The sequence below is a fragment of the Idiotropiscis lumnitzeri genome, chromosome 17 (genome assembly GCF_059441095.1).
Source record: "Idiotropiscis lumnitzeri isolate Australia: NSW breed Sydney's pygmy pipehorse chromosome 17, RoL_Ilum_1.0, whole genome shotgun sequence".
NCBI lineage: Eukaryota > Metazoa > Chordata > Actinopteri > Syngnathiformes > Syngnathidae > Idiotropiscis > Idiotropiscis lumnitzeri.
In genome coordinates, this window is record NC_142407.1 from 14,907,989 (window position 1) to 14,922,056 (window position 14,068).

The 14,068-nt window shown below is 45.0% G+C and overlaps 2 protein-coding genes across 2 annotated transcripts; both read left to right on the plus strand.

Annotated features, from left to right (window-relative positions):
• Positions 1 to 653: 653 nt before the first annotated feature.
• On the plus strand, positions 654 to 7,480 carry LOC148320492 (glutamate receptor ionotropic, kainate 1-like). The gene is made up of 18 exons (XM_088279267.1): positions 654 to 1,031; positions 1,415 to 1,582; positions 1,879 to 2,136; positions 2,223 to 2,404; positions 2,557 to 2,610; positions 2,813 to 2,983; positions 3,097 to 3,240; positions 3,695 to 3,802; positions 3,895 to 3,939; positions 4,563 to 4,676; positions 4,736 to 4,939; positions 5,048 to 5,271; positions 5,344 to 5,462; positions 5,609 to 5,826; positions 6,224 to 6,449; positions 6,566 to 6,816; positions 6,905 to 7,049; positions 7,333 to 7,480. The coding sequence occupies exons 1-17, from the start codon at positions 947 to 949 to the stop codon at positions 7,028 to 7,030; spliced, it is 2,697 nt and encodes an 898-aa protein (XP_088135393.1). The 5' UTR covers positions 654 to 946; the 3' UTR covers positions 7,031 to 7,049; positions 7,333 to 7,480.
• Positions 7,481 to 7,592: 112 nt separating this feature from the next.
• Positions 7,593 to 13,987, plus strand: map3k7cl (map3k7 C-terminal like). Its single transcript, XM_088279269.1, has 5 exons — positions 7,593 to 9,116; positions 9,985 to 10,079; positions 10,967 to 11,025; positions 11,457 to 11,572; positions 12,887 to 13,987. Exons 2-5 carry the CDS (start codon positions 10,004 to 10,006, stop codon positions 13,050 to 13,052), a joined length of 417 nt encoding a protein of 138 aa, XP_088135395.1. The 5' UTR covers positions 7,593 to 9,116; positions 9,985 to 10,003; the 3' UTR covers positions 13,053 to 13,987.
• The last annotated feature ends 81 nt before the right edge of the window (positions 13,988 to 14,068 follow it).

A 14,068-nucleotide genomic window follows, 5' to 3' on the forward strand; every position in this document is an offset into this window, starting at 1 on the left:
TCCAGTTGAGTTTCCAAAGAGATAATCTGTCATGTAACCTGAAGATTATTCCAGCACATCTGCTGCCTAATCCCAAACACCAACAGGAGACAGACCACACAAAATTGTGATCACGAGATATCACCTCACTGCGCCTACAACCGTCAGTGGAATGACAAATCTTGTATAAGACATTTGAAATTACATTATTTCATAATAGCATCTTAATTATTGCCGTGGCTCAACATTGTTGGTTTATTATAAGGTGCCAAGGAAGAAGCCACTCAATTTTCCATTTAGTCTGTTCAGATAGCTAATAGTTATCTAGCTAACTGACTGGTGACATAGTTTGCTAGTTAGAATGCAAATGTTTAGTTTGTTCGATTGCTAAGTCAGTTAACAAGCTAGGAATTACTTGGTGAGCCTTAAGCCGTTAGTTTCGTTCTCAATTTAAAAAAAAATAGCTTGGTCCAAAGCAGTTAGTAATCATTCCTGTAAGATTTTACATAATGAGTTCAATGAGGATGTGTACTATTTAAAATGTATTTTTATGGCATTTAACTACAGTGGTGCATGTAGCAAAGTGTCTTTCTCCTATTTTAATGTGGAAATAATACTCGTTTGAATGTTTCCGCTATGTGTCTTATTTTGAAGGAGGTTTGCGGATGTAGCCTTCTCTCAGTTTGTGTTTGGTTAAGAGTTCCTCTCGCAGATGCAGCGGTGGAAGTCTGTGTTGACTCTTCGCCAATTTGTGGATTTTTCAAGACGTTATCGGGATTATGTTGGGCCGGGAATTGGGCTGACAGACATTTTGGATTTGGGACTATTTTCGTGCTGCAGCTTCTTTGGTTGCTTGGAAGTTGACATGGTGAAGGTGGTGGTGGTGACCTGCATCATCATCATCATCCTCGGAGGAGGAGAAGAGCCTGGCGAGAGTTCCAGATGCTGACTGCACGATACCGTCACCATGGACGCGATGGAACTGCTGGTTCTTGTGGTTCCTGCTCTGCTGCTCCGCACGTGGCTTGTCGAGGCTCAGGTTTTGCGGATTGGTGAGCTCCACACACACTTGGGGTTCGAAATTAAATTATTAAAATGATTGTAGAAATTTTATTATAATAAAATGTATTTTAGGTCTGAATATTTGGTGGTAATTGTTAAATATTGGTATTTTATTTTTATTTCGAGTGGTTCTAAGAATTTCTCTTAAAAACGATAAGAAAACTGATTTGTTTTCATTTATTATCTATACTTATGTTTGATCAAATTAAGTCTCGAAACGTTTTATTGCATTATCCCTTTACTAATTTATTGCGTATTCGCATTTCTTCTCAACTTGTTAATGTCTGCAAAGGAGATTCTTATTGTGTGATAGTTTGTTTTCGGTCATGTATATAAGTTGAAGGTGCTCTATTGCTCTTTTCCGCGATGCCAGGCGGCATTCTGGAGACGCGCGAGCGTGAGCTGGTCAGTTTGGACGAGCTGGCGTTCAAGTTCGCCGTGAACAACATCAACAGGAACAAGACACTGATGCCCAACGTCACGCTCACCTACGACATCCAACGCATCAACCCCAAAGACGGCTTCGAGGCCTCTCGCAGAGGTAACACCACCAAAAACATGTTGTCACGTTTGATTGTTTTTTACTGAAAGACACAATTCAGTCACCCCAGAAGTTGAGCGGCGACGTCAGTACGCGTATAGAACTATGCAAGTACGCCCTCTAGTGTCTATGAGCGGCATCAGCTCAATGGGAGGAGATTTTACGCCCGCGCCTTTAATTAAACTATGCGCAGACAAAAGTCCAATATAGATGACTATGACTCAGTGACTTACTGACTACTTAATAGACTGTCAAACTAGTTAAGCACTTAACTAACTATGCTTTGCTTTGTCTAGTGTGCGACCAGCTATCCTTGGGCGTTGTGGCCGTGTTCGGCCCTTCTCACAGCTCTTCTGTGAGCGCGGTTCAGTCCATCTGCAATGCTCTGGAGGTTCCGCACATCCAGACGCGTTGGAAGCATCCGTCGGTGGACAACCGGGACACCTTCTTCATCAACCTGTACCCTGAATACAGAGCGGTTGCCAGGGCCGTGCTGGATGTGGTCACGTTCTTCAAGTGGAAGAAGCTCACCGTCGTTTACCAAGACAGCACCGGTACTAGCAACACAAATTATTCCGGCCTGGTGTTCCATTAGAGCTTGGTGGAGTTAACAAAATAAAGCGTCATGTTTGTCGGGTAGGTCTGATGCGCATGCAGGAGTTGATCAAGGCTCCCGCCAAACTGAACTTGAAGATGAAAATCCGCCAGCTGACACCCGGCAACCAGGATGCTAGGCCGCTGCTCAAAGAGCTCAAGAAGGACAAAGAGTTCTTCATCCTCTTTGACTGCTCCTACAGCATGGCCTCGGAACTACTCAAACAGGTCTCCTCATAACATCTTACAGTCGTTAATATTTGTTGTTAGCGTGATCTACGAGCTCTAAAAGAAGGCCTTATGCAGTATTTTTTTAGATTTGTGTGTATATATAAAAATGTTCATTTCATTATTATTTTTTTTTTCATTCAATATGACAGCTTTCGTCCATGGGAATGATGACGGAATACTACCACTTCTTCTTCACCACTTTGGTGAGTAACAAATGGATTTGAAAAATGTGTGTACAAGCCTGGAAGAAGGCCAGATCCATGCAGCCTAACAAACTAACCACTAGCAAAGTAGCTATAGCTAAATTATATCTTTCTATTGTGTAATAACTCACTAACTTCTTCAGCAGCAAGCGTGTGAGATAACTAACTCACTGATGCTAATGCTAGTTACTGCTTGGTGTAGGACTTGTTTGCGTTGGACCTGGAGCCGTACCGTTACAGCGGCGTCAACATGACGGGCTTCAGGCTGCTCAACATTGACGACCCCTGGGTGGCCTCCACCCTGGACAAGTGGGCCATGGAGAGGCTACAGGGGCCCAAGCAAGATGGTGGACTCATGGACGGCGTCATGACTGTGAGAAAAAAAACACCCGACCCTCACACACTATGCTCTCCCCGTTACAAAGGTGGGCGGGTCGTTGAGAAAGTCAACCTCTTTTCTCACCATTACATATATCCATGTTACAGACTGACGCAGCTCTGATGTACGACGCCGTGTTCCTGGTGTCTGTGGCATCTCAGCGTGCTACTCAGATGACTGTCAGCTCTCTGCAATGTCACAGACACAAGCCTTGGCGCTTTGGACCTCGATACATGAACCTTTTCAAGGAGGTAGCGAACTCCACAGAAGACATTATCACTTACTTTGACAAGTGGACACTGTTAACTACTAGACTAGGGCAACTAACTAATTAACTAACTAACTAACTAACTAATAGGATAGATTGATGAATAGATACTGTAGATCTAAGCAAATAAAATATTTAGCTAGCTAGTAAGTAGCTAATTTATATGGTTAAATAACAAAGTACTAATACTTAAGATATTGTGTAACTAACTAACTAACTAACTAACTAACTAACTAACTAAGAGCTTCCCAATTCAACAATTAACTAACTAGCAGTTTAGCAGGCTAACTGGCTATTATAAATGCAAACCTACTACTTACCTAGATAGCTAGCTCACTAGGTTACTAATGAACCCACTAATGAACTATTTTAACTTTTATCCATGTGTTTTAAAAACAAAACAAAACAAGAACCTAGTGTTATGCTTCATGTTGTAGGCGCAGTGGGATGGCCTGACGGGCCGCATCGTCCTCAACAAGAGCGACGGCCTGCGGCGAGAGTTTGACTTGGACATCATCAGCCTGAAGGAGGACGGCAGCACCAGGGTGAGTGAGTGAGTGAGTCCGTCAGCTCCCATGATGCATTGCACCTTGTTAGCACTCTAATGCTAACTCACATTTCCCCCTTGTCCACTCAGGGTGTCGTGGAGGGCGTAAATCGCCTCACCAAAAGGTGGATCAAGGTTTGTTTCCAAATGTGCTCATGCCATTCCTGTACAATAAATAAATAAGCAATGAAGATTTTTACAACTGGCCGCCGTATGGGTCACACTACTCGGTACAATCTCTGCCCGTTTCTTTATTTGGCATCATCTAGAAAGTTGTGTGTGACTTGATGACATGTCAAGTGTGCTTGTTTAACGTTCTTAGCGTTTATCGCATCAGTGACTTTGCTCTTTAGCAGCTGAGGGGGATTTTAGGGTCCAGCTGTCACATGCCTGATCTCCTCTACGTGTTTGTGTGTGTGTGCGGATTACTGCTAGCATACGCTCATTCACAGTCTCGTATGCAGACGGCATACGCAATGTACATTTTATTAACGTAGTGACTCCTCTTGCCAGTTTTTCATGCCGCCACCCTGCACAATGAAAACAAACAACAACTTGAACTAATTCCCAGAGTAAAAAAAAGATAAAACAATGTTGTCGACGCGGGTGCATTTGTGTTTGAAGGCGTTTTCAAGATGCTATGACATCATCAACAAGCAGCGTCATGATTCCGCTCGCATTAACTGCCACCTTGCATGACAGAAATAAACACATAAATAATCTGGAGTATAAAAGAATTGCCCGACTCTTCCCTCCAGATCGCCTCGTGGAACTCGGTAAAAGGAATGAACCTGATCGAGAAGTCGACAACGAATAACAACAACGTGACCGACTCGCTGGCCAACCGGACGCTGATCGTCACCACCATCCTGGTGAGGAGGAAGTGCAAACGAGGGCAGGACAAAACGTGACGTGACGTTTGTCTTTTCAGGAGAATCCGTATGTGATGTTCAAGAAGTCCGACAAGGAACTGGCCGGGAACGACCGCTTCGAGGGTTACTGCCTGGACCTCCTCAAGGAGCTGTCCAACATTCTGGGCTTCACCTACGAGGTCCGGCTGGTGGCCGACGGCAAGTACGGCGCGCAGAACGACAAGGGCGAGTGGAACGGGATGGTGCGAGAGCTCATCGACCACGTGAGGACCCCGTCCGATCCGCGGGCTTTTTTGCGTTCACGTGATCGACGTGACGTCGGGACTGGTGGAGAAGCGATATTTGACCTCAGCGACCCCCCCCCCCCGTAGGTGGCCGACCTGGCGGTGGCGCCGCTGACCATCACGTACGTGCGCGAGAAGGTGATCGACTTCTCCAAACCCTTCATGACGCTGGGCATCAGCATCCTGTACCGCAAGCCCAATGGCACCAACCCGGGCGTCTTCTCCTTCCTCAACCCGCTGTCGCCCGATATCTGGATGTACGTCCTTCTGGCCTGCACCGGCGTCAGCTGCGTGCTCTTTGTCATCGCCAGGTAATCACATCACATGACATGACGCGACGATGTCGGACACTCCCCTTATTGTTTTTGTCCGTTTAATGTCAGGTTTACACCCTACGAGTGGTACAACCCGCATCCGTGCAACCCGTCGTCCACGCTGATCCAGAACAATTTCACTTTGCTCAACAGCTTCTGGTTTGGCGTCGGCGCACTCATGCGGCAAGGTAAACGAAAAACAACGAGCTCATGAACATGGTGGAACACGTTAAGGCTAGAAAGGCTAGAAACATGTACATTAGTTGGCGTTGGTTCGTTAGTTGCTAGTTTAGTTTGTTAGCGGTGTTCAGTGGTAACCGTCATGTTGTTTCAGGCTCGGAGCTGATGCCCAAGGCTTTGTCCACGCGCATCGTCGGGGGCATCTGGTGGTTCTTCACGCTGATCATCATCTCGTCCTACACAGCCAACCTGGCCGCCTTCCTCACCGTGGAGCGCATGGACGCGCCCATCGACTCGGCCGACGACCTGGCCAAGCAGACCCGGATCGAGTACGGCGCCGTGAGGGACGGCTCCACCATGACTTTCTTCAAGGTTGTTTATTTTTAACAGTAACATTCCAAACATCTCGCAATTGGGTGTTTACGATAATTGCCCACCTTTTTTCCCCACTTTTTGTTTAATTGCGGCCCATTAAATTCTCAGTGTGTGTTAATTTTCCCCATTCATTTCATTTTTCCATCCATCTCGATCTGATGTCCGGTTTTTCCCACCCCATGAATATATAGTAGGTAGCACAAGCGAGTCGAGCCGGGCTTTAACCCGACGGATTGCAGCCTGCGATTACAAGCAGCCGGATAAGACGCCGCCGCCCGCGTTGACGGCTTGAACAAATTGAATCAGCCGGATGAGATTTAGAGCACAGCTGTCTCATTTTGTCTTAACACACACACACAGTAGTGCATGTGCTTATGTGTTTTTTTTGCAACAGAAATCCAAGATCTCCACCTACGAGAAGATGTGGGCCTTCATGAGCAGCAGGAAGAACACAGCGCTGGTCAAGAACAACCGGGAGGGCATCACACGCGTCCTCACCACCGACTACGCCATGCTGATGGAGTCCACCAGCATCGAGTACATCAGCCAGAGGAACTGCAACCTGACGCAAATCGGCGGACTCATCGACTCCAAGGGTTACGGAGTGGGAACGCCCATCGGTGAGGAAAGAGCGGCAATTTTTTAAAAATTCCCTTAGCAACATGAGCAGACCCACAAAAAAAAGAAGACGCGGCCCCTTTTTTAAAAATTCTTTTTTTTTTTATTATTCCTGCAGGCTCTCCATACCGAGACAAGGTGACCATCGCCATCCTTCAGCTGCAGGAGGAGGGCAAGCTGCACATGATGAAGGAGAAGTGGTGGCGAGGGAACGGCTGCCCCGAGGAGGACAACAAGGAGGCCAACGCGTTAGGCGTAGAGAACATCGGCGGCATTTTCATCGTGCTCGCCGCCGGCCTGGTCCTGTCCGTCTTCGTGGCCATCGGCGAGTTCATCTACAAAGCCCGCCGCAACGCCGACATCGAGGAGGTGAGCGAGGCGGGACGTGCTGCCAATACGGGAAGTGTTGCGTTTAACCGCAGTTTCTGCGTCTTTGCATGCCGCTCGCCCCCGTCAGGCCTTCTGCTTCTTTTACGGCGTGCAGTCGCGCCAGTTTCAACGGCGCGGCTCCACGTCCTCCTCGGGCACGTCCTTGTCCACCGACCTGGAGAGCGGCAGGCTGCTCGGCGATGACACCGAGTAGCTGTGGCAACTTGTTGGAAGTAAGAACTTTGTCATATCGGAAAGCGGGTGTGCGAGTCTTCGGCCGGGCTTCATTTTGAAACCGCCACACTGTCCACGTCAAAGCAAGGTGGCCGACTTCCTGTTATCTTTTCCGGCATAGCTTCTTGAGACTTTTTTTTTGTGTGTCAACTTGCCCACCAAATTTCATGTTGCTTAGTGAAACTTTTTTCAGAGGCTGAATTTTCCCTCCAAAAATTCAAGGCCAGGTTTGTTTCCAAAGGACACATACTGACTCCAAATGTCCTTGTGTCTGTCTTTCAGTGTGTCTTTCTGGGCCTTGATGGACAAAATGGCCGCCGTCGCTTTGCCAGCCACGGAGCACTCTTAACTCTTGAGACTGCAAACCAAAAAGAATTATTTTTGTTCATTTTTGTCACTTGTGCTGCTTTTCCTCCTGTATTTTATTTCCATGTATCATTCCTTTCAATTTTTTGTCAATATAGTTTAGCTGGAATTTTAAAATTTAAACCCCCCATATTATCGATGACATCAATGACCAAGACTTTAAAATATTTTCTGTGAAAGAAAAAAAAAATCAGGTATGTATGAGAGGCAGTCTTGAATTATCTCTCCGGCAGCCCCTGATTCAGGTTAGTGTTCATCCTTCGGGAGTCGGGACTCTTCTTAATCTCTTCATGTAATGATTTATTTTTATTTTTTTTTTTTTATGCCATGCAGATTAGTTCAGGGATTGAGCGTAAAAGCTGCGCCCGTAATCTCCTCAGAAGCACCGTCACGGCGGGCGGCGGGACTCTATCCAAAACCCTAGCGGCTGTATTTATTTTTTTATACCCCCCCCCCACTCCTCGCCCCCTCCCCGTCAGGGTCTAATCCGTCATGAATGAGGGCAGGGATTACGCCGCTGACCTTGGCATTCAGCACGTCTGAGCGCAGCGCAATGACCTCACCTGAACGACACGCCGGCTATCTTGGGCCCCCCGACGCGGCACGTTAAAAAGCTTTTTGTGGCACTAAACAGTCTCCAACATCCAGATGAGGCGCTGGTGTTGTGAGGAAGCCTCGAGATAAACCACCCGCAATAAGATGTTTATTACCTCCGCCAGGGAGTTTCTGTTTCTGTTTATGAGAGACACCAGATGCTTAAATAAAGACGGAAAACTGCAGTAAATTTGTAAAAAATGACAATGTGCTTTGTTTTGAAACACATAAACTGCATAAATAATTTCAGAATTGCTATTAGTGGTGAATCATTTAAATTTCACCACTGAAATAAAAATCAAGATTGCTCAGACTTTTTTTTTCCGGTTAAATTTGTGCAGTTACTTGTTGCTATGCCGACTAACCACATAATAAATAATAATAATAATATTTATATGTAGTAAAAAATGATGAAATATACAAAACAAAATTAGACACTTGTTGCCAGGTAGAATACAATTCACCCGGTTTATGTAGTTTTAGTTTTTCTTTTACCGTTGCAGTCCACTGGCATTGGGGCCTAGTGGTGCAGTGATCTACCTGATGCAACAGATGGCGCTGTGTTGCCAGCAAAAAAAAGCGCTAATCTACTTTGAATGGGCACTTACTGCCACCTATAGGCCTGGAGGGAAACAGCCAACTATGCCTAATGATGCAATATTGGATTGGATGTTTTTGGACAGTGTACCTAATGAAGTGGCCTTAAGTGTGATGTTACGCACGTCTTGATTTATTGCATTTTTCCTTCCGCCATCTTTGCTATTTTAGTTATAGGAGGCTCCTATGAGCACCGGGGCTGGGAGGGGGTCAAGCCATGTCACCCGAGACATTTTATTGTGAAGGGTTGGGTGGAGGCTGGATGACCGGGGGGGCACATTGCTGATGCTTTTGTGTAGTTTGTGTGGGGACAGGAGCGTGTCTAGACGAGAGCCCCGAAGCGAGCGGTGCGAGGAGGAGGCGGTGGTGGAGGGGGGCAGGCGAGGCGAGGCGAGGCGAGGCGAGGGGGGCCCGGCGCCAGAACCAGCCCAAAAGCTCAGGCAACTCTGTGGACCGGACCTGCCTGACCTTAGACTTTTTGTATGTTTGTTTTGGGGGCGCTGCTTCAGGTATGCTCTTTGTTTTGCTTTGAATGCATGGGAGTGTCCTCACCTTTGATTGACGGCTGTCAAATGGACAGTGAGGATAGTTAACGAACGCGTGCACCTGTAAAAACACTTTTTGCGTGATGTATTTACTGATGCATGCACTAAAAAAAAAAATAACGAGCTTTTGCAGAAATTCTGCTCTGTTTCGAATGACGGCCAGTCTGTTAGTCAATTAAATCATTAGGTTAGTCAATTAGTTAGTTGGACAGCGGGTCAGTTAATGAATTAGTCAGTGATTTGGTGAGTCCGTTTGTTGCTAAGTAAATTGGTTGGTTGGTTTGTCAGTTAGCTTCTAGTCAGTCCATTAATAGACCACTTAATTAGTTAGTCTGTCAGGTGAGTTAACCAGTAAGTTAGTTATCCAGTGACTGATTTACGTTAGTCAGTAAAAGCCCAATCAGTTAGCTAGTCAGCCAACAAGCTATGTAGTTTTGTTCATTAGTAATTATTAAGTCAGTCAGTAAGGTAGTTAGCAGGCCAGTTTGTTATTCTCTAAGTCAGTTAGTTAGTAGCTCAGTCTCTTCGTAAGTTGGTCACTCAGTAAGTTGTCGGCTCGTCAGTCAAGTAATCAGTTACTTACCTGATCAGTCTGTTAGTTGGTTTGCCAGTCAGTTAGCAAGACTGTTAATTTGCAGATCAGTCACTTAGTAGGTTGGTTACTTAGTAACTGGTCATTTAATTACTTACCTCGTCAGACTGTTTGATAGTGAGTTCATTAACTCGGTTACCAAGTCAGTCAATCGATAATTCATTCCATACTTAACAGCCAATATGATCGAAACGATGCTTCACCCAGCCTAACGATGACGATGTTGCTGTACATATCAAGAACTGTTACGCAGGGTTAAATGATCACGTCAGCCAGAAGAGTGTCTCCTGATGCACCTGAAGTTCGGATCTCCTTCAGCCTTGACCACACACAAGGTGTGCACACGCGCGCACACACACACATGCATGAAGCTGTGGCCCGCTCCCTCAAAATAATGACAACTTATTTGAAATGGCGTTTGATCATTTAAGATGCTCCAAAGCTGTTCTGCTGTGTTTCGAACATGTGTGGAAAATGCGCCGCACATTCTGACCGCCACATTGGAGACCACAAGCCGCAGTCACCGCCACATGCAACCCTGCATTTACTCTTGCGCGCTGCAGCCGTGACAGGTGTTACACCCAACCCCCCGCCACCAGAACTCCCGTCCCGGGTTCATCCCACGGGCCCGTCATGTTGTCACGTCCCACATAGCGGCACAAATGTTCTTGTTGTTGTTCCGCACGGCGCGTGGACACTTTTAGAAGCTTGCGTCACGCACGCCCGAAATTGTCGTCGCGCGTTCGGCATGACTTCACGCACCGACCGCCTGTTTGATTTTCTCTCTGCTCCTGCGAGTGACAGACACTTCATTAGGGATGCCAGCTTAGGGTGAAAACAGAACCACTGCAATATGGAGGAACAAAATTGCCAAAATCAAGTAGGAATAATAAAATATATAACACTAAATAAAAGCAAAACAAATATCTATAAATACAATTAAATATTAATTTGTTTCTATTTTATTTTCAATAAAAAAATGAATTTCTTTTTATTTCCACTTATATTTATTTTTTATTTTGGCTCTCTTCGTCTTCCATAGCCCAAGGCATAAGGCGACGAGGCACCTGCTCAGGGTCCTGTGACCACTAGGGGCACCCAAGAGTAATAAATAGTCCACTGAGCCTGCAGTGCTATTTTTTTCAATATGCACTTTAAACTGATTATGTGAGCAATTAAATATTATAATTACTTTTTTGCCACAACTGTTTTCAATCTACAGACGCACAAGATGCCGATAACCTCGCTCAAACTTTCCCGGATCTTGAACAACGACTTCAGGTACGTGAGACACGACACAACCTGTTGTCATGGAAACAACTGCGATGGTTCATTCATGAAAACTGGGAAATTAGTAAAATAATGTTTTACTATAAAGTTGTTTGTGTGATATATACAATACAACTTTATAAACTTTGTATATGTTTTAGGAAAATATATATTTTCATTTTTTTGTCACATTTATTATATTATGTTTTCATTTCACTCTTTTTTTAACAAAAGGATATGGGTAAAACGAAAAATGTTCACTCATTATCCATGTATTATTTTCCTAATAAATTATGTTAATAAAATGTTTACAAATATAAAACATCATATATATTATTAAATAAATAGTATAAACAATTAGAAATTATAGAATAAACTAATTTTAGAGTCACAATTTTATTTTTCTTTTTTTTTTATATTTAATATTTTTTGTGTTGGTTTAGCCGGTGTCGCCGTGCGTGTCCCTGAAGGAGAGCGTGCACGTGTACAAGGAACACTGCAGGATGGCGAGGGAGTTCCACCAAGTCAAGCACGACATCGCCGCCCTGGAGGAACGCAAGTGAGTTGCACCTCCGCCATCTTGGTGTGTCATTCTTTACGTCACTAGTTTCGAGAGGGAATACATCCATTTGTTCACTACATGGCACACATTGAGTTTTAAAAATTACAAACAACAATTGATTTTACTGGAAGGTGTCGTTTTCGGGGAAATTCAACTCCCACTCCAATGTAAACGTTTGAGTTACACGCCACACCATGCAGAATATTATTTACCAAAATATTTATATTATATTTTATTTTTTATATTTGGTTTACACTACTTCAATGTGCAAACAATATTTCTTTGTAATTGAAGTATGACCTTTATTATTTGTCCATAGATTTATATCGAAATCAATATTTATATTCACATATTTTTTTTCAAAATATTTTTAATAGATGTCATATTAAATTGTTTTTTTACAGCTACACGTTGGCGCATGTATTTACGCAACATTAGCGCACTGTTGCTACGTAAAAAGCTAAACGTCCAATGCACAAAATAGACGCTGTTGAAAGTAACATTCATCAATCATCCGGACGTAAACAACAGATTAGCCAAACAATCTGCTCTCGTCTTTTAATAGACACTTTATTTACAGTCCGCCGCAACATGACCACCCCAACTCAAGCACACACACACACACACACACACGCACTCAGACACAATTCAAAGTCACATACTGAGTCAGAGCAATGTCTAGCCTTTATGAGAAACAATGTACTTTTCTATATATATACGAATGGGTGAGTCATGCCCGTCGAGGCGGGCCGGCCCACTTGCCACCTACAAGTGTGAATCATGGCTTTTGACGGGAATGTTGCTCGTCCAACTTCGGGTGTCTCCTCACTCACGTCAGAATTCCAAACCGGAATACGCAGGGTGACGCTAGCGTAGGATAAGCCATCATACCCGTTTACTGTATGTGGCCAAGCCTCGCTTGTCCTGTTGGTTGACATTGTTTAGTTGTAACTGTCAGTTTGCTTTCACATTACGAATGACGGCTGGCTGGAAATCCTGACGGGTCATGTGGTTTTCCCTGTCACCAATCAGATTAAAACGGATGTTGCTTTTCAAAGTCTAAAGGAAGACCTTTGCAATTTGACAGACCCATCTAACTATTTCGTCAGCTTTTGTTTGTTATAGGCAAGAATCCTCCTAAGATTTAACGGGATGTGCCGAGATTGGCCGAGAGAGCTGAGCTAAATAGTGGCTCCGATCTTTGGCCGCACTATAACAGACCCGTCTAAGCGTCTTGGCACGATTGTTGATATTTGTTAAGTCAGTCCTAATACAAGTACGTTCATCCCTCCTACCCATCATAATCTCCAGGTGTCAACTGCTGGCCGAATTGGTGGAAGACGAGAAGATGGCGGCGGAGATTTCCCGCCTGGAGGATGAGTTCCGGCGTCTTTCGGAGGAAAACCGAACGCTAGTGACGGCGCACAGCGAGCAGTCGCGGCAACTGCAGCGGCTACGCACGCCCGACTCGTCCTGACCATATTCTCGCCTGGAAACTGGTCTCCTTCTTTTTTTCACCACAAACCACGCACAGATGCGATGTCGTTGTCGGTTTGGTGCTCCGACGTTGGCGGCGACTTTGCGGAAGCAGAGATTAGCATTTAAGCGCGTTAGCCGCTACGTTGATGTTTTCATGGGAGCTGCGTGGAGGCAGCCCGAGGTGCTGTGATGTGGTCCAAGCGGAGTTTAAAGCGGCATTTGTGCAGATTAGAACTTCCGAACGAGGCCTCGATTTTGTACAGTATGCGTACGGTGCGTTTGAGGAAACTGGGATTTCCGAACGTCTACGCCGTTGAAGTCGGACTTCATTTTTCTTTTTGTGAGGCTTATGGTTAATTTTGCCTTTCGGGGCTTGAAGTTTCGATTTATGGGGTTCGGTTAAGTATGTATTTTTGACTTTGACTTTTTGACTACAAATAATTAAGGTTAGTGTATTAAGGTCAACAGATGGAATGTGAGCACAGGACTGCAAGTCACCCGCTATTATTTGCGCCATGCTTCACGTAAATGACCGTAATCGCTCTTGTAAACATGTGACAGCTTGGCTCTGTTTGGTTAGGAAAATGAAGTCAAACATTGTTAGCGCTTGCGTTGAATTGGTGGAAGAGAGTCATGTGACACCGCTCAAGGCAGAAAAGTCTCTGATGAACCAAAACAAATCGACAGCGTGAACAATTATTGAGCCACGCAAGGGAAAGAAGCCAGTGCCATGTCGCTCCATGTGACAGACTAAAAGTAATATTAATCATCAGTCTTGAGTCATCCAAGCCCCTCCCCCTCATTTGCGAGTCCACTTCCTGTTACGGCGAGAAGGAAAAGAGGCGAGGTTGCGATTGGGCGTCGGACGAATGGAAATGTGTCTGAGCTGAAACACTCAACAGCGATCTTTCAATAAAGCGAAACTTGAGTCCAGCGCGTGCACGCTTTCTGTCTTTCTTCCATGGAAACAGGAAGTTGATTCGAAGCTATCACCCGATTGGTCGTTGGCACACC

What these genes read in the sequence shown, in the direction of transcription:
- LOC148320492 (XM_088279267.1), top strand. Translation starts at nt 947, where the DNA reads ATGGACGCGATGGAACTGCTGGTTCTTGTGGTTCCTGCTCTGCTGCTC. An exon ending in ACATGAACCTTTTCAAGGAG is followed by an intron (nt 3,241 to 3,694) that starts GTAGCGAACTCC and finishes TTCATGTTGTAG; the next exon opens with GCGCAGTGGGATGGCCTGAC. An exon ending in TGCGAGAGCTCATCGACCAC is followed by an intron (nt 4,940 to 5,047) that starts GTGAGGACCCCG and finishes CCCCCCCCGTAG; the next exon opens with GTGGCCGACCTGGCGGTGGC.
- map3k7cl (XM_088279269.1), top strand. Translation starts at nt 10,004, where the DNA reads ATGATCACGTCAGCCAGAAGAGTGTCTCCTGATGCACCTGAAGTTCGG. An exon ending in ATCTTGAACAACGACTTCAG is followed by an intron (nt 11,026 to 11,456) that starts GTACGTGAGACA and finishes GTGTTGGTTTAG; the next exon opens with CCGGTGTCGCCGTGCGTGTC. An exon ending in GCCGCCCTGGAGGAACGCAA is followed by an intron (nt 11,573 to 12,886) that starts GTGAGTTGCACC and finishes CATAATCTCCAG; the next exon opens with GTGTCAACTGCTGGCCGAAT.